The following is a 19,876-nucleotide window of genomic DNA, read 5'->3' on the forward strand; positions in this document are numbered from 1 at the left end:
ATTCTGAAGTGGTCAATTACAAATAGTGGGGGGGAAAAAAGTGATAAATTCGTGTAAAAATAATTGTCTACCACTCATTGTAGAAATCTTCAGCAGATTGTGACAAACATTAATATGGTTAGGGTTGTCCATGGGATAAGCAGGTTGAGTTTGTACCCAACTTGCAAGCGACCTGTACAAGATTAGGTGGGTGATTTTCTAACCTGCAATCGACCCGTAATAATAATAGGTTTGTCTTTTCGTGTTGCCGGGAGGTAGTTGTCAGTTTTAGGTGAAATTGGAACTCACTGGAATTTTGCTAAAACGCGACAAGATCTTGCCAGATCCATCCAAGATCTAGTGAGATCTTGTCAGATCTGGCGAGATTTTTGCCAAGTCGTGTGGAGAAATCACTAGTTTGGTCAGATCCGATGTATATCGTGCTAGAAATCGATAGGTTTAGCTAAAATGTGGCCGAAATTTTGGAAAAAATGGCCGGAGTTGATGGTCTTCGAGCGGGTCAGGTTTCACAGGTTTTAAAGGAGAAGATCTGAAACCGACCCATCGGCGTCGGGTTTTTAACGTTGGGACCCATGTCCGACTACCGGAACAATCAGATCTGATAGTTTCAGGTCAAGTTCGAGTGGGTGGGTTGGACAACCCTAATAATGGTAAAGGAAATGTTGTTTTTTTATTTAGTTTAAATTGTATTTTTTATATAAACTCTTCTTGAATCTTGCTAAATCATAATAGATAGTTCTATATACAAAATAAAATCATTAAAAAAAAACTATTTATTAATAACTATCATAATTATTAAATTTTTATTTGACAAAAAATTAATAAAAATTCATATTTTTATTAAGTTTTTCGTACATTATATGGATTTCTTATTAATTTATACTTTTCTTAAAAAGAAGAAGTGTGTATATATATATATATATATGTAATAATGACGTCTTCCATCAATCTCAGGTACACAAAGGCTAGCTGATAAGTGGCAATGACAACAGATGATGTCAATTCAGAGACTGGTAAATGTTTTATTTTCCAATTGTTTAATAATGTAGGCATTCAATGAGTTCTTCAAGAAATGGATATGTCTGACAAAGATATCAATAAAGTCAAGTATTATTAATTTTATTAAGACTGCATTCTCAAATTAAAACAAATTTTCCAGTCAATTTTATTTTAGAATCAATTTTCCACTTAAATTATATATACCTTCAATTAATTGTTTTAGAATCAATTTTCATTTTAGTATACTCTACTAATTATATATAGATCGTCATATATCATGTCTTTTCCAACATTATGAAGTAACTAAAATATAAAATGAAAAACAAAAAATTAAGATATATGACTTATTGGAATTAGTGGAACATAAAATAAAACATGAAAAGTGATAAATATTTTTTATTAAATTAAATATTTGCACTACGATTTTAACTAATTACACGAAGAATTTTCTCACACATAATTCATGAAGCAGCCCGTATTGAGCGCACTAAGCTTTACCTGGCTGCACTAAAAGGTGACTGGAAATCTGTTGAGAACATGCAAGAAATTCAAAGAAAAATTACCAAAGCAGAGGAAACCACACTTCATGTTGCTGCTGTAGCAAACAAGGAAGACTTTGTAAGGAATTTAGTGAGTAATGGGATGAGTAGCGACGACCTAAAAGTTGAAAACATTGCTGGAAACACTGCCTTGTCCTACGCTGCTGCAACCGGAAATGTGAATATTGCCAAGGTGATGGTGGAGAAAAATAAAGACCTGGCAAACCTAGGTAGTGGGGTGAAACCAATCTTTATGGCTGCTTCGTTAGGACACAGTCAAATGGTGCAGTTTCTTTATTCTGAAACTAATGAGATGGTTTGCCAATGGGATGAAAATGAACAAGCTGAATTATTTATCACTTGTGTTAAGGGTGGCTTATACGGTAAGCATAAGTAATTATAATTACTCTTGTAAAAAAAATGAAAGTAATTATAATATTTCTTGCTTTTTTTTTGAGGGGGTGGTCTTCATGGTTTGATTTTTTCATTCTAGAGTTGATTGAAAGTTTAAAAAAAAAAAAAAATATATATATATATATACACATATATCATAGCTTAATTTACACAATTTCACTCATCATTGAGGGCCAATGTTAATTAATTAATTAATTTATAATTATATAATTATAATGAGAAAAAGAGAATTTGAACCATGGATGTCCTGGATATACAAAAAAACTGAATAAGTGATAAATTTAGGTTTTTGAATAAGTAAATAGTTATATAGAAAAAATTTGAGCTTTAAAAAATTATATAACAAAATTAGAAGAAGTAAATAAAAAAAAAAAAAAATCAAATGCTTCAATTATATATTATAGATGAGATTTTTCATAATAGATTACTATCTAATTAAGACCAATTGAGTTTCCTAAACAAAAGTTCCTTAACCTGGCCTTAGTATGGGAAAACAAGTGCATGAGGCCCTAGAGGGGGAAAAATTATCAAAAGGAAATGTTGATTGTCTTTGTAATATGATTATGTCATGCTTTCTGTCTAGTATACCTTTCATGATAGAAATATTCCAAGTGTTCCCTCTTAAGATTTTCTTTTTTTGCATATATGTATATATATATATATATATATATATATATTGGAATAAATAATGCAGGAATAGCCTTGGAAATGCTCAAGGCCAACCCTAATTTTGCTACCGCTAAAGACGAACTTAAAGAGACTACATTGCATGTGTTAGCTCGCAATCCTTCAGCGTTTGTTAGTGGAAGTCGGCCAGGGTTGTTAAGGAGACACCTCAATATTCCATGTGAGTTATTCCAACTTCAAAATTCTTAAATCCTGCATAGACTATATTCCTCAATAATGTTGTATATACAGAAAATTCATTTCATGATAAAATTTTTATTTTTTATATTCAATAATGTCTATACTCTATATATATGATATCACATTATTTATATAAAAAAAAAAAAAATTAACTAACTTGTCAGTAAATACATTTTTACATTTGTAATAAATAATGTCAACCATAAACTAAATATATTTATCCACAAATGAATGAGAATTCACAATACAATATTTGGAGATCAACCAAAGCTAAAATTCAATTCCTCTAACCAACAAAAAAATTCACAGAGCATGAGCAACACCGAGATTAAATCCAACAAAAAGCCAATGCACACTAAAGAAATTAACATTATTAAATTAAATTTTATTTATGTTCTTATCAATTATATCAAATTTCGTGTCAATCAATATTATTTATTATTTGATTTATAAACTTAATTTTATGCAGAATTTTATATTACAAAAACTTAGAGCTCGTTTGATACGTGTATTTAAATAATAGTTTTTAATTTTTTTTGGAAATACGTGTGAGTGAAAAAGTGTATGAAAATACGTATAATGTTGTTTAAAAATTGAAAACATGTATTTAAGTTAATGTATCGAAAAGACCCTTAAATTTCAAACATTTTATTGATGAAATAGTTATTAATCATTGATCTTTTAAAAATTTTGTAAGCATAGCAGATTAAGAAGAAAATATAATATAATGGTGAATTAGTCAAAAACTACATCTAATAAAAAGATATTGAGAAGAGTTATAGTCAAAACTTTCTCCTATTCATAGTCACCTTTGTAATAAAAATGCAACCAAATAATTTATATGTGATTTCTGATATATTGTGTTAACTTACCAATTGTTCCAAAAAATTAACTTTTTGAAAATTATGAATTTAATTATTTAATCTAAACGTTTCAAAGGAAAAAGTATTCATTTATATTGAATCTATTGTTGCCCTAACAATAATATACAATACACGAAACACAGTAGCATGTTCACTCTTTATAGCCTAAATCTATTCAATTCTTTTATTAAATTATAATTCACTTTGGTATGGCTACTTCAATTCCAGGGTTGAAGTTAAAAGAAGAAAAGTCAAAGCAATCTCAAGCTCATGAACTACTTAAACAATGTCTTCAAGCTTACAAAGATGACATTGAGAATTTAAACGAAATCTCAGAGCTTTCATTAGTTCTATTTATTGCAGCAGAAGTAGGCAACGTGGAGTTCTTGGTTGAGCTTATTCATTTCGACTTAGATCTATTATGGAAAATAGATGACAAGAAGAGAAGCATATTTCATATTGCTGTTGAGAAGCGCCATGAAAGCATCTTCAATTTACTTGTGGTAGGCTCAATTAGAGATCTATTAGCAGATAGAATAAATGAAGATGGAAACAACATGTTGCATTTAGCTGCAGGATTGGCACCTGAAGAGAAGCTTAATGCCATATCAGGAGCAGCTCTTCAAATGCAGCGAGAATTACTATGGTTTAAGGTATTTAGTCATATGATTTGAGTAGTAAGTTTTGAATTATTTTGTTAGAATATTGATTAAATAATGATTGCGTTCACCATTCATCAATAGTTTAAACTTTTAGAATAATCGATCATTTATTACATTTTGTAGAAAATTCATTCATGTTTACACTTAGATTTAATGTCTACCTAAAGTTCCTGAATTTTAAGACTAATCAACAAGTCTCTCATGTGATATTTCCTTATGATTTGCAATGGAAGGAGGTGGAAAAGGCTGTGAGACCTGGATTCAAAGAAATGAAAAATGTAAACGGGGAAACACCGTATGTTTTATTTGCAAAGAGCCACAAGAAGTTAAGGAAGCAGGGGGAGAAGTGGATGATGAATATGGCTAAATCATCCATGGTGGTTGCAACACTAATTGGAACTATAGCCTTTTCTTACCAACCAGATGATAAATTAGACCACCAAAGTCCTAAATTAGGCCTGGCCTATTCGGTTTCAAGCGCAATTGCAGTATTTTGCTCTTCAACATCCCTAATTACGTTCTTGAGCATCCTTACCTCAAGTTATTCATACGAGGACTTCCTTGTGTCGTTACCTGTTAAGTTGATGATTGGAGTCACTACACTTTTCGTCTCAATTGCTGCCATGATGGTCGCATTTTCTGCATCCTTTTGCATGAAGAATCATAATCACCAGGAATTGCCATTGATCTTTTTTGTCATTGGTTTATTTGCTTGTGTGCCAATCTTATACGTGCTGCTGAAGTACCGTCTTTTAGTTGACATAGTCCAATGTACCTGCTTTCGGCTTCAGCCACGACATCGTCTACCTTACTAGGAAGATTCTGATGCACCACTGTAGCGGGTGTCTTACATTTCATAGGTCTCATGCACCTGTGAATCCAGCGGTTGTCTTACAACTTGAGTCTGTGAATCCAACACCCACTGCATAAGGCTGGTGTATAAAATAATTATTGCTACTCTACTAGTAATGGCCATTCAATTGCTACTAGTCAATCTTTTCTGTTGCTTTCCTTTCTTCATATGTAACATGAATATGAATAAATTTGAACTATATTAATGATGTTGTATGTTATAAACACAAGATTTATCTTTTGCATATTAATCTTTAGCATTTCTTTTTCAATAATAATTTTTGGCATCTTTTGAATTATTGTTATGCATTTATCTACGGTCTTATATAGTATTCTCCAAATTATAGATACAAGGATACGTAATGATTCAACTGCCACACATTGTTTTACATCCACTTTTCATGATTTAAATGTGGAAATCATTATTTTTCCTTCTAAAATGTGTATTTCTATATATGCAATTATAGATAGTATAAAATTTAGTTACAAAATTAGTTGTAACTTAAAATTACAACATTACTCAATATCTTTTTATTGAAGATGAATTTTGACAAATCGACCATTGGATTATATTTTCTTCTTATGTTCTCCATGCTTGCAAAATTTCTAAAAAATTAAAAATCAATAGCTATGTCATCAATAAATTTTATAAATTACAAGTTTTTTTAGTTTAAAATTATGTAAAAGATATAATCTTATAGATCATATAGTAAATAATATCTAATTGACACAAAATTTAACATGTGTATTAAAAACGTAAAGAACATGCAATTTAATAGTTAAATTTTTGAAATATGTTGTAATTTTAATGATATCAAGTAAGGTTGTAACCTTAAGCTACCCTCACAACTAATTTCGTAACTAAATTTTGTCTATATGGATATTGTGTAAAGTGTAAACAAGTGTATGTAAAATGTACATAAGAGAATATTTTTTGTCAAAGCCTTCAAATGTACATAAGAAAATATTTCACAAAAACCTTTGAAATACCCAATATATTCACAAGCTTCTCAAAGCATTCAAACTCATTTCTTGTCAAGAAGATTTTGTATCAATTTTCCCAAATATCACAAGTACATCAAGATAAAAGAATATTTAAATTTTGCAAATAATATAATAAATCCATAATATCCATTACCAAGAATTAAATCAAAGATGCTTGTCTTTTTCATGCTAACAAATTATGCATTTTCTCATATGCAATAACAAATATGATGTACTTAACATAATAATTATATCCGTTAAATTTACAACATGATACTTTTTAGGAAAAATATAGTTTCCATAAACAGTTTCCCAAAACGTATTTAACCCAAAAACAATGTTTTATGCAATATAGATATTTTTCAAAAATCTCATTAAAAGCTACTTACCTTGGGAGGACAACTAATTTTACCTCAACCGGGCACCATGAAATCAACCAATCCCATCACTAGGTCCATCATCAAAAATCTCAAAACCTAGAAATAAAATGATCAAGCCTATCAATAACAATGCCCATCAAAAAGTACCATCAAACTTGTCTCCATAGATTGAAAATGTCCCCTAAAATCAAATTAGGGCCTAGAGCTTAACTTAACTATCCAAAGGCATTGATTCCCCAAGGATACCAAACAAGCATACAAATGGTCCAAAGGACCAAAACACAACCAAAGAATTTTAATACACTACCGCAAACAATATGTATTTATTAAATAACATAACACATCACTTAAAAAAAATGGGGTAACTAGACTCAAGAATTTATTTTTCGTAATAACTAATAAAACCAAGCCATTATAACAATTCTTATAAATTCCCAAGCATTCACAATGAAACACCCATATTTAAGTGCTACACTAACTCATGTATTAATAATGTCAATACATATTACATCATGTAGGAATTAATTATAACATCATCAAATCACTTCCAAAGTTCTAAAAATCATTATATGTCTCACAAACTCTAGCGTTGAATCAAATAAACAACTATGAAAAATTAAACCCAACCTCATAACTCAATGAGGTAAAATATCAAACACTTGATTAGTAAAAAGTACAACCTCAAGGCACCTAAACTTTCATGATTAACACTTTCATTACTCACTTATTTTAAAATAAATTCATAGCACCCAAATCATCAAAGTTTCACATACTCACCTCTCCACAACTCCAAGACCTCCAAAACCCATTACCCAAGACAAAATCTTGATTAGGTGAACACTAGAGCAACATGAGTCCAAGACCAAACCAAACTTTTCATTTCAAATAAGAATTTCTTACATAAACCCAATAAGCTTGCTCTAGCATAATCCCCATAGCTAGATTTTACTTAGTTTTGTTAGGAAAATAGGAATTTTACCTCAAATTCCTTGCTTGGCCGAATGGGTCCCTCTCTTTCCAAAATCTTTTCTTCACAACCGGTGGTGATGGCTTGAAAAGAAACTCATGGCTGAGGTATTTTTAGTAGAAGACAATGGAGAGAGAGAAAGGGATTCAAGTGAAAGGAAGGGAGAGGGGTGGCAGCTGGAGAGAGGGAGCAAGACACGAATGTGAAACAGTGAAAGTGAGGGCGGCTGACTTAAGGGGAAGAAGCCTATTTCCAAGTTTGTCCCTAAAATATACTGCAAGTAAAATTACCAATCTGCCCATCAAGCTTCTTCCAAATTACAGTTAACAACCGGAGTGTTACATTATAAGCCTTCTAAAACTTCCTCTCGATCTGATGAAATTGTTGGGCTAACCTCATCTCATCATGAAATCTGGACTACACAAAACTTGAGCCTCCACTTCCCTCTGCCTCTGTTACTAGAATATTCCTAATTCACATGCAACTCCAAGATCATAAGCATGCACGGTGTTCTTTCTATCGGTTTGTTTCTGCATAGGGTCAAAACATTATCCAATCAGTGTGCAGGAGATAGGCTCTAACATCAACATTCTAATATCTACGCATTCAAAGGTCTTAAATTGGTCTTCAATGATTTAGTCAAAACCTTGTCTATTCGTCCCTTTCTATTTCAGTTCTTGAATTGCCATAGCTTTCACCAAGGTCATGAGTTCCTTCACACTACTGATGACTTAGTTTTTCCATGTGTTTGGTTGTAGATTGAAATGTAATGAGATGCTCTTTTTTCTTTTTCTTTTTTTCTTTTTTGTGTATGTTACCGCCAAATAAAAAATCAAATCGAGGAAAGCCTTATGAAGCTCGTTGTCGCTAGGGTTACTTCTTGGAATACCTGTTAAGGTGCGACTTGCGACTTGAGTTAGTACTTGCTTTATCTATCATCCTCTTTAATGTCCTAATATCTTCCATTATGGCTGCATTCTCCATATTGGCTATGCTATATATGTGTCTGAATACGGTTTACCTCTAGATTTGATTTCAGGAGCATGGGTGAATCTGAGCTCATTCTAGGGACGTGTATTCTACAGTGATGGTCTAGGTTCCAATGTGAGAGTTGGGACAGCCATACTATCTCTCGGAAACTGTTTCCATGCCTAATAAAGTGCTCTCTTTATTGCAGGAGCAAGGCCGGCCCAAGAAAATTTGGGCCAGGCCAGGCGTAAATTTTATTTAGGGCCTTTTTTTTTTTTGTTTTTATGTACACATTAATCAAATAAAATTATATAATACTAATTAAATTAAGACTAATTTGATGTAAATACAGAAATTAATGAATAATACTAACTAAATTAAGGTTAATTTTATATAAAGGGTCGAATATCATAGTTGAACCATAAATTTAAACAAAAAGAACTAAAAAAAAATCATTTAAAAAAAAAAAAAAACTTACTTTAACTTGGATATATGGCTATGCATAGTTAAGTACAGTTGTAATCTAAATTTTAATTTTATATATTGTTTTTAAGAGAAAGCGATAGATATTATTTGGTGTGTGGCTCTGTAGGAGATTAGTTTACAAAAATTAAGGTCTCAAACTATTAAAGGAGAATAATTATCATTGATGATCTATCACATTTGCAATATCTTTTTTTAAACATTTTAGGGTTTCAATTTATTTAAATTTCTATTGGTCTCCTATTTTGAAAGCCTTGTTAGAAATGAAAAAAAATATTATTAAAAATATTACAAAATGTTCACAATATAATATAATGATAACTGTAATTGATGAATTTCAACAACTTAATTTATTTATATTTGAATTACTTTTTTTATAGGATTGGTGATATGTCAATTAAACTTATAGCAAAATTTGTAACATTTAAAAAGTGTTATATTTTATAAAATTTTAGGCCTTTTACAAAGGGAATGAGGCCTTTTTTTAATAGAGAATTTTTTATTTTGTTGTTGGGCCTTAGGCCTAGGCCTTGGGCTGGACCTATGTGGGAGTGCCATGAATAACAAAAGTTGAGAGAAGGTTAAAATTTTGAAACCTTAAAGTAGCAAAATTTATTATTTGTAGGTCATAGTAGTGTAGCTAAAATTATATTAGCCATTGATCGATCTCTCTCTTGAACTTAATTGACTGAATTTGTATAGAAAATGAAGAATGGCCTTAGAATGTAGAGCAATATAGGTCAATTATTTCTAAGTAGCGTGGATCAAAGTTTGTATTACGTACAATGCAGTGACAAAGCCAGAAATGTTTTTTAAGAGGGGCCAAACTAAATACAATAAATTAACTTTAACTCATCATAATTATTCCATACATTCTTCATAGAATTAAAATTATTTATAAATAAAACTAAAAAATTAAAGTACAATCGAAAAAAAACTCAAATAAAAAAGAGCCTACTCACACATGTTAAATATCTATATCTATACATCTATACAAGAAAGAACAATTGAAGTGCTTGTGTTTGACAAAACAACATAGGAAAGGCTTAAACGGCGGCTTCTCTTTATAAAGCTTAAATTACTTTGTTGCTCTGAGTGAATGTTTGAGCTATAAAAAATATAAATAAAAAAATAGTCGGAGCCCTTTTTGGTGTTTTTCTCATAAATTCTCCAATTGAATCAATTTTTTGTGGTTTCTTTGATATCTCAAGTTTTTTTTTTCTTTTTTTTTTTTTGGTAAGAACTTGGAGGAAAGCGCAGATGATGGAGGGGAAAATCAAGAGCAACTCTTGCTTTGTATTGCAAGTGTAAATCATGACTGAAGATGGCTGTGAATTGAAGATTCAGATATATCAATGAGTGCATATGTATTGTTTGTGAAAATGTTTTATTTGTTTTTATTTTTTTATTTTTATGTATTTTTGTTCTTTGTTCATGATTAATTTCTCCGCATTATTTTATTTACATTTTTACAGTAAATAGCTCTTATATAGTTGTGAAAAGGTGAGAGAAAATATTTTAAGGCTTTGATCTCTAGATTAGTTCAGTACTCGGTAGTGGCTGGGATTATCCATGTTTTCCTAGCAAGGTATGAATTAGATCCTTGATATCAAGAAAAAGTGAGGGGCTGAAAAAAAAAAGTTTTCAACTTAAGATTTTCCCATTATTTTGGAAAAACTAACACTTTTAAATTTTTCATTCCTCTCCCAAAAATTTCAGAAAGTTCCACCAACTCTAAATTTTCCTGATCTTGGAAATTTTGCCCTATTTCTGTTCAAGAAAAAGGAGCCCAATAATCTATTGGAACTCACTTCAAAATAGGTGGAACTTATTATTGTTAATCATCATAACGCATATTTCTATACCAACATGACATACACTGTCTAGTGAAGAGTAAATTCCTTAATGTCTATTTTATGAATATACTATTTTTGATAATTACTGTAAGGACTTAAAAAATAAGACCCTTAGCCCAAAGAAAATGGATAATGGCCCAACAAGCCCAAATCAATACATTTGTTAGAGAGTGGATTTTATAGGTAAAAGACCCAATAAGTCAAATATGGGCCATAGTAGATTGGAATCATGTTAGAAAGATAAGAAAACACAATTTGAAGGGAATTATGCTCCTTGGTCAAGCCCGAGAAAGAAGTGTTCTTATATTTGCTCAAGCTTTTCTTTTTTAAGTACAAGGAGTTCTCTCTTTTTCTCTCTGATTGCATGCCCTATTTCTCACTGGGGTCTTTTCTTTATATAGTCTTATTCTTTTCAATCCCAGTCTTCTACCTGTTGATTATGTAGATGATCTCTTGAATGCTTGTCCCATCAAAACTTTCTTGGAAACTTTGCGTGTAGCTGTAAGGCTAAATATCACTGTTCAAGCATTATTTCCACATAAATGCGGCCAGTTGGTTAGGTGCAGAACGTTTAATGTGGTAGTCGCAGCCTTTTTCTCAGATATTTCTTAGTTTACTATTGAATCATTTCTCCGAAACTTATCCTTAAAAGTATGATTGCCTCTGTCACGGTATTCTTTAAGTGGCCGGGTTCCAACTTCCCATAACACCTCCCAAGGAAGTTTGGCTTCTTGGGAGACACTACTTGTTCATTGTTATTTGTCCTTGTCCTCGGCCCATTAACCCACATACTTATCTTACTGTTCTTTGCATCCTCGGGCTTCTTTGCATCCTCAGGTATGGCCCACGGCCCAATACTCCTACTCGGTTCTTTTATCCCCACAATTACAATATAGATGGTTAGTGCGTGTGTGTGTGAAAATTGTCTAATTTCATACTATTGGATTAAAGAAATTTTGGATTGAACAACTATTGAATGAACATGTCTAGCTCTCAACCTTCTTTACTCTCAATTTATCTGAGCATCAGTTTATATACTACATACTGAACATTAATAGATAGCATAAGCCAAAGTAAGAGTTTGGTAAAAGCAACACTAATGAATTTGTGTTATCAATTCATCCTTTTACCAATAGTTGGAGAAAATAGTTTGCCAAAGTCTATTCCTATGATTTTCTTATTATAGATATTAATGGCTGTTGATTTGTTTTATGGCTTTGAAAAATTTTCCCTCATAGCAAATAAGTTAAGAATCAAATTGTAAATAACCTTTATATGATTTAATGTTAATGAAAGTAAGTGGTATTTATAATTAAGACAAGTTTAGTTGCTCTTATTGTGATAACATTAATATTACTTGACGACACATAAGATATAAATGCTCATGCTCTTATTGTTTCAAAACATGTGATGGGGAATCGAAAGATCTAATCCATCCTTCTAGCATTCGTCAAGGCAATCCCCTATCTCCATTTTTGTTCCTATTGTGCACGAAAAGACTACATAGCCTTACTACCAAAGCTGCCAATGAAGATTCTATAAGGGGGTTTTCCCTTTGTAGGAGAAGCCCAAGACTAACCCATTTGCTTTTTGCAAATGATAGTTTGTTGTTTTGCAGGGCAAACAGACATGATTCCCTTAAGGTGCTAGAAATTTTAGCAACTTATGAAAGTGTTTCGGGGCAACAAATCAACTGAAGCAAAACTTCTCTATTTTTTAGTAAGTCAACATCTAAGGAGGAAAAAAGAGAGATTAAGGAAGCATTTGGAGTTCCCAAAATTTGCACTATGATAAGTACTTGGGGCTACCATCTCTTATTGGGAAGCACAAAAAAGCAAGCTTCGATTACATAAGGAAAGATTTGGAGAAAATTACAAGGGTGGGAAGAGAAGTTGTTGTCATAAGCCAGTAGAGAAATCCTCATAAAAGCTATGGTGCAAGCAATCCCAACATACATGATGAGTTGTTTTATGCTTCCTCGAAAGTCTTTGTCATGAAATTGAAGTTCTAATCCGTAAGTTTTGGTGGGGACAAAGGGGAGACTGAAGGAAAATTCATTGGGTTAAATGGGGTGACATGTGTGACCCAAAGGCGGAAGGAGGGATGGGTTTTAAGGAATTATCGCTTTTCAATGAAGCTCTACTAGGCAAGCAAAAATGGATGCTGCTGCATAATAAAAATTCTTTGTTCTATAGAATTTTTAAATCAAGGTTCTTTCCAAATTGCACAATTATGGAAGCCAAAGAAGGTCATGGTGGGTCTTATGCATGGAAGAGCATCTTGAAAGGCCGGGGAGTTATTCAATGGGGGAAGAAATGGAGGGTGGGGAATGGAGAATCAGTCAAAATTTACGAAGACAACTGGTTGCTTACCACTTCCCTCTCTAGTGTACACGGCCCTCTACCGTTAGAATTTCAAAATGCCTTAGTAAACTCTCTTATAAACCATCAAACTTGCACCTAGGATTTAGAGGGACTATCCACTGCTCTCACTCCATTTGAAGCTGACTTGGTTCAGAAAATCACTCTAAGCCGTTGACAATCAAGGATGTTCTATTTTGGCCATTCGTGCAATCAGGCATCTACTCAGTCAAGTCAAGTTACTATTTCCTCAAGTCTAAAGCTCGCTCCACAGCCACACAAGCTCAAGCTTCACCTGATCATCCCAAGCCACCATGAAATCGAATTTGGGAGCTTAATCTACCAAACAAAATATATAAAAAATTTATGGAGAGCAGCCCATAATGCACTGCCTACAAGTTCAAAATTGGTTTGGAGATGCATCATCAATGATCCAATATGTTCTTTATGCTCAAGTCACCATAAGGATGTTTTACACTCTTTGTGGTCCTGTCCGACTCTGTCACAAGTGTGGGAAGAAGATCCGCAATGGAGCTTCAGACAAACTATAAAGTTGTAATTTACAACTATGTGTTTTGTTGGTTTTAATTCCGTGCCAAATTTGATTGTAATTATGTTCAATCTTTTGTACCTTGTATTTAATGTAGGATTTCATTGTAAGGGTTGTGTGTGAGAGAGAGAGAGTGTGAAGACTCAAGGAAAATTGAAGACTGAAGTGTTTTCGCAGGTAGCTCGTGACTAAGCATCCCGCGAAATGATGCATGTGCTTTGCACATGACTGGAATGCGAAGAGTCAGGACAGGATGGAGACAGCTGTTTTACCAGATTGTCCTATCTGATACACACTTTCTGTACCCACACTATATATACCCACATTACCCACATATGTTGCAGGGTACTTCTAAAAGAAAACCCTAGCCACAAATCTTGAGAGTTAGAGATTGTTATACTCACAATTCTCTACACAATTGCTTGTGAATTTTCCTTAACTCCTACCTTTCTATTTCCATACTATTGAGAGGTTAATAGCTCAAACACTTACCACACCATTTTGGAGTGTCAAGTGAGGTTTTGGTGTTGCTAGGAAACATTGAAATCAAGCTTTGGCGGATGCAATCAGGCGTATTGTGGGATCCGGAGAGCTAGACAAGACACGGTTCCGAAAAGCCTTGTTGGAGTAGGAGCTTGAAGGGCTTAGGTGCATCAGATAGATTAGGCTTGAAAGGTCTCTTGCTAACTCATGTATCCCAACTAATTGTCTAGTGGATCGATTACCACTTGGAGGGCGACAAAGAGGTTTTTCGCCAAGTTCTTCAATTTCCTCTTCGATAACACATCGGTGTGTTATCTTGTGTTTGCATTCTTCTTCCCTATTCTTTTACTTTTCATTTTACCGCTATGTTATTATGATTATGGGTTAGAGTAGTTTGTTTATTTATCCGCTCACATTTACTCTATTCCACACCTAGTATTAAGTTAGAGTAAAATCAATCAAACCATAATTTTAATTTGGGGGTCTAAATAGCTCTTGTGTTTTAACACATTTTATTCCGATTTCACACAGCTTCTCTTCTCTGTATTGGACTCAACATGCAATGTGGAACTATTCGCTACAATCACGTGGACAATCTGGTTTAGAAGAAACAAACTCAGATTTTCACCACTAGGACTCCCTTTAAACTAGGTTATGCAAACCGCAGTTAACTCACTCCTAGAGTTTCGGAAAGCGCAAGCACCATTTAAACCAAAGGCAACCAAGTCAAGAGCTAAGTGGATAGTGCCTCCAAGTGAGAGCTTCAAAATAAATTTTGATGGGGCTGTCTTTAAGGACTAGGACAAGGCAGGGATTGGAGTAATTATTCAAGACAACTACAGTTTGGGAATAGGTTTTATGTCTCAAGTAATTCCTCTCCCTCAAACTATTGTGGAACTTGAAACTTTGGCGGTTGATTTATATGGTTCTTGAAGGTGATTCAGAGATACTTATGAATGCATTGATGGATAATTCGCTATTGTTAGCCTCTTTTGGTCTTTTGATCCAAGATATTAAGACTTATGCTAAATTTTTTCGATGTATTAGTTTTTCTCATGTTCATAGGGAGGATAACATTATAGCACACAACCTAGCTAGACATGTATATCATGTCACTGGTTTTTCAGTGTGGATGGAAGATGTCCCATCTCACACACTTGCTGTTTATCAGGCAGATTTGCCTATTGCTGAATAAAATAACTTATTTCTTTCTCAAAAAGAAATTTGCTGCAATGATACATAAAGTTTAAAATATAATGCATGCAATTCATTTATTTTAGGAGAAGTGTAAATTTGTTAAGCTGATAATCCATGTATTTTATTTATTCATGCGAAAGTAAATTTTGTAAAGTACTTAATTGGACCTGACCTACTATTTTATTCTCATTCTACGGGATTTGATCTTAGTAATTGATTTCATGTATGATGCAGATAGTTGTTCTTCAAGGACCGCAATTTGTCATTGAAGGATAGTTTGATTGTAAGTTTGTAACTAAAAGAATTTATAACTTGTACCAAATTTTGATTTGTATATCTTATTCAAATGAACTACCTAATGAAAAAAAAATAAAAATAAAAATTGAGTACCAAAATGTTATTTGGAAAAGCCTGCCAAACCGATTAAGCATAACTGATAAAGATCCACATAAGAAATAATAAGAAAAGACACCTATAGGAATTTATTATTTTTGTCTTATTGTAGAAACTTGATTTATGCTATACTTGCTTTATCAAACTCGTTCAATATCATGGTTATATCCTAAAGAGATTTCACTTCCTAATGGATTAATATGAAATTAGGATATTTCAACTTAACCTTATCCCAATTTTGTTGAGAGAACAACCCCATTTTTTTACTTGAATTTTGGGACTAAGCTTTGTTTGTTGTTGTTGTTGTAGTCTTGAATTATTTTTTATAGGTCACTGATTTATTGCCATCTTTCAAAAAGTATATATATATGAGCTGTGGGGATGGCAAAGATCAGTCATTATCTATTTGATGAAGTTAATTATATTGGAAAGATGCACTATATCAGAGCCTGAAATTATGAAAGTAGAAATTCTTTTCATTGACCAAGGATAGAAGTGCAATAATGAGGATGGCTAAGCTTAGAACAATGTATTATGGAAAATGCATTTTGTAGCTTATGCTTGTTAAGGAACATTCTCAACACAGTGAACACAGGGACTCAACACAGTGAACACAGGGATAAAGACTCAACACTTATATCCTAAGACAAAACGCATCGTTTCACTAATTCATGCAGTGCACCGTTTTGATCTTAAGCTGAGGACTTTTATCATTCACACAGAAACGGTGTCGTGTGTCTATGTGATCAAATGGCAGTTACAATTGGAGGGAAAGTTAGTTAGAAGAAGCAGTTAGAAGCAGTTAGACCGTTCCAGAATTCATGGAAATAGTTCCAGAATTCACGGATCTTAAACTATTCAGTTTATGTGTATTATTGTACTCTATAAATAGAAGAACACTAACAGTGATAATGTATTGAAGATTGTAAAATCATTTTGGTTAATACACTCATCTTCAACCTCTCAACTCTCTCTTTCTCTTTCACTTTCTGTTTCTCTGTTTCTCTTCTTTCTTCTAAAATTCTTCATGGTATCAGAGCCAATTGTTAATTCAACAATGGCTTCCTCTTCATCATCTTCATCAACTTCCAATTCCTCCGTGAATATACTCAATCAACCAATTCTGCTTCTCTCCAATATGGTCAACATGATGACCATAAAGTTGGATAATACAAACTATATAGTTTGGAAACATCAAATTACTATGGTGCTCGAAACATACTCTATGTATGAGTTGATTGAAGAACCTCAGTTAATTCCAGAAAAATTTCTCAAAGATCTCTCTGGTTCAACTACTGCTGTGGTGAATCCAGACTATTTGCTGTGGAAATCAAAGGAAAAGGCTTTGTTAACCTTTGTAAGCTCAACCTTGACTCCTTCCATTCTAGCTCTCACTGTAGGGTGCTCATCAGCCTTAGAAGTTTGGAAGGTCTTGGAGAACAGATTCTCCTCAGTTTCAAGGTCACATGTTATGAACCTTAAAGGTGAGCTTCACAATCTCAAGAAAGGAGTTGATTCGGTGGATGTGTATTTACAGAAAATCAAGGTGGTTAGGGATAAGTTGCTAGCTGTGGGAGTAATTGTGGATGATGAAGAGTTACTTCACATTACTCTCAAAGGACTTCCTAAGGAATTTCATGCCTTCAGATCAGCTATAAGAACCAGGAGCACTCTTTTGAGTTTTGATGAACTCTCCACTATGCTCAATGCAGAAGAAGAGTCCCTCAATGATGGTTCTGAGATAAAAGATTCAATGTTTGCTATGGCAGCAACAGCTACTCCAAAACCTAATAATAATGGATTTAATCCATCTTTCAATAGAGGAAGGGGTAAAGGCCCTTGTTGATGAAACCCTTTAGCTACCAGCCTAGCTTTGTACCTTGAAAGGGAGCCATCACTGTTTAGTTTGAGCTTGAATACCCATTTGCAGCCTACAAGGTTAACATTAGGAGGAGCAGGCACTAAGGACCAAGTTTGCTGTCTTTGTAAGGCTTGGAACTCAGCATCCATAGCTTCACACCACTTGGGATATTGAGAAGCAATCTTGTAGGTAGGAGGTTCAACAAATGTGTAATCAATGACAGTTTTGTAGCATAGTTTGGTTTTAGGCTTAGAGATTCCACTCTTAGATCTGGTCTACATAGAATGCCTATTACATGGCATAGGTTGTAAGGCTGGGATAGAAGCAGTAGCAGCAGTGGCAGTCTCAGCAGTAGCAGTAGCAGTAGCATCAGTAGCAGCCACAGTAGTGGCAATATCATCAGTAGCAACCTCATCAGTGTCATTTTCAGAAAACTGTGTACTAGGAACAGGAGGAGTTTGAATAGAAGATGCAAGTATGGGGGAGGGGGTGGAGGAAATGTGAGAAGAGACAGGATGTGGACCTAGAATAGAAGAGTGATTGGAGGAGTGAAGAAATAATTGATTTGACAGCCAAGTGAGATCAGGGAAAACAGATGTGGAGATAGTAGATGACTGAGAAGGAGTAGTGTGAGTGAAAGGAAATTTTGATTCATCAAAAAGAACATGTCTTGAGGTATATAGATGCTTGGTTTCAAGGTCAAGACACAGATAACCCTTTGTACTTATAGGATAACCTAGAAAGACACACTCCTTAGTTCTGGGGGCAAGTTTGTGAGGAGTGTAAGACCTAAGATTAGGATAGCATGCACACCCAAACACCTTTAAATGAGAAATAGCAGGTTGGGAAGCATAAAGAGTAGTCCAGGGAGAAAGAAAGTTAAGCACAGATGTAGGCATCAAATTGATTAGAGTAACAGCAGTAAGTACAGCATAGGACCAATAGGAAGAGGGCATTTTGGCTTGTGACAAAAGAGTAATGGTGGTTTCAATGAGGTGCCTATGCTTCCTCTCAACCAGTCCATTCTGTTGGGGAGTGTAGGGACAAGATAGATGGTGAATAATACCATTTTGTAAAAGGTAAGTTTTAAACTCAGTAGAGGTGTATTCACCTCCTCCATCTGATCTAAAGACTTTAATTTTAGCAGAGAATTGATTTTCAATCATTGCTTTAAAATGTACAAACTTGGTGAAGACTTCTGATTTGGATTTTAACAGGTAGATCCAGGTAAACCGGGTGTAATGATCAATGAACAAGACATAATACTTAAAACCATTAACTGAACACATTGGAGCAGGCCCCCATATATCAGAATGAACAAGTTCAAAAGGAGTAGATGCATGAAACTGGGAAGTAGGAAATGGTAAGTTGTGCATCTTTCCATACAAACAATGAGTACAAGTGTTTGCTACAGCAGTACACTTATTCAAATGAAACTTGGCACTGGGAAACAAATGATTGAGAGCTTGATCAGAGGGATGACCAAGCCTCGAGTGCCACAGATTTCTATTGAAAACAGAATCACTAGATAGCCTATTACAAGATTTAGAGGACAAAGAGATTTGGGCAGCTTTGGGAGGGTAGATTGGATACACACCATCCTCACTCCTGCCTTGGTAAAGTACTTTCCCCGTGGCCATAGTCTGGATTGAAATCATGTTTTCATCAAAATAACAGAAACACTTGTTATCATGACAAATTTTATGGACAGAGGCAAGATTGGATGCAATAGAAGGGACTCTAAGAACATTGTGTAAATGAAGTGTGGCTTGAGATAGAGGAAGAGAAGCATTACCTAAGTGTGTGATAGGAAGATGTTGTCCATTGCCCACAGTAATCTGATCTTGACCTTGATAAGGTTTTGGAAAGCTAAGATGATTCAGACTTGATGTTACATGATCTGTAGCAGCACTATCAGCAAGCCAAGGTTGATCTTGAGTGACATAAGCATTTGATGCAGTAGCCATTGCTGCAAGCTTGGTAGGAGGATGCTTTCCCTGGTAAGCATAGTCCATCCTGTGGTAGCAATCAAGAGCTGAGTGGCCAACCTTCCAACAAATCTGACAAACTGGTCTGTCTGACTTAACTCCATTAGAATTAGTCTGAGATTGCTGAAACTGATTGAATTGATTAAACTGAGAGGATTGTTGAAATGAACCTCTTCCTCCTCTGCCACCTCTATGATTATAGTTACCTC

At 33.8% G+C, this 19,876-nt stretch overlaps 1 protein-coding gene and 1 long non-coding RNA gene across 2 annotated transcripts; one reads left to right on the forward strand and one right to left on the reverse strand.

Moving 5' to 3' along the window:
* Nucleotides 1–982: 982 nt before the first annotated feature.
* Nucleotides 983–4,356, forward strand: LOC111993963 (uncharacterized). The gene is made up of 3 exons (XM_065768709.1): nucleotides 983–1,013; nucleotides 1,472–1,921; nucleotides 3,911–4,356. Exons 1-3 carry the CDS (start codon nucleotides 983–985, stop codon nucleotides 4,354–4,356), a joined length of 927 nt encoding a protein of 308 aa, XP_065624781.1.
* Nucleotides 4,357–4,614: 258 nt separating this feature from the next.
* On the reverse strand, nucleotides 4,615–7,760 carry LOC111999138 (uncharacterized). Its single transcript, XR_002881562.2, has 3 exons — nucleotides 7,540–7,760; nucleotides 6,570–6,656; nucleotides 4,615–5,248 (listed from the first exon to the last, which is right to left on the reverse strand). It is a non-coding gene; the product is annotated as an uncharacterized LOC111999138 (long non-coding RNA).
* Nucleotides 7,761–19,876: the final 12,116 nt, after the last annotated feature.

This window comes from Quercus suber, unplaced genomic scaffold (assembly GCF_002906115.3).
Source record: "Quercus suber isolate HL8 unplaced genomic scaffold, Cork oak 2.0 scaffold_989, whole genome shotgun sequence".
NCBI lineage: Eukaryota > Viridiplantae > Streptophyta > Magnoliopsida > Fagales > Fagaceae > Quercus > Quercus suber.

Bases quoted from the DNA above. Each gene is read 5' to 3' on its own strand.
- LOC111993963 (XM_065768709.1), top strand. From the start codon at position 983: ATGACAACAGATGATGTCAATTCAGAGACTG. The intron at 1,014-1,471 runs GTAAATGTTTTA...TTCATGAAGCAG, and splicing joins TGATGTCAATTCAGAGACTG to CCCGTATTGAGCGCACTAAG. The intron at 1,922-3,910 runs GTAAGCATAAGT...CTTCAATTCCAG, and splicing joins TGTTAAGGGTGGCTTATACG to GGTTGAAGTTAAAAGAAGAA.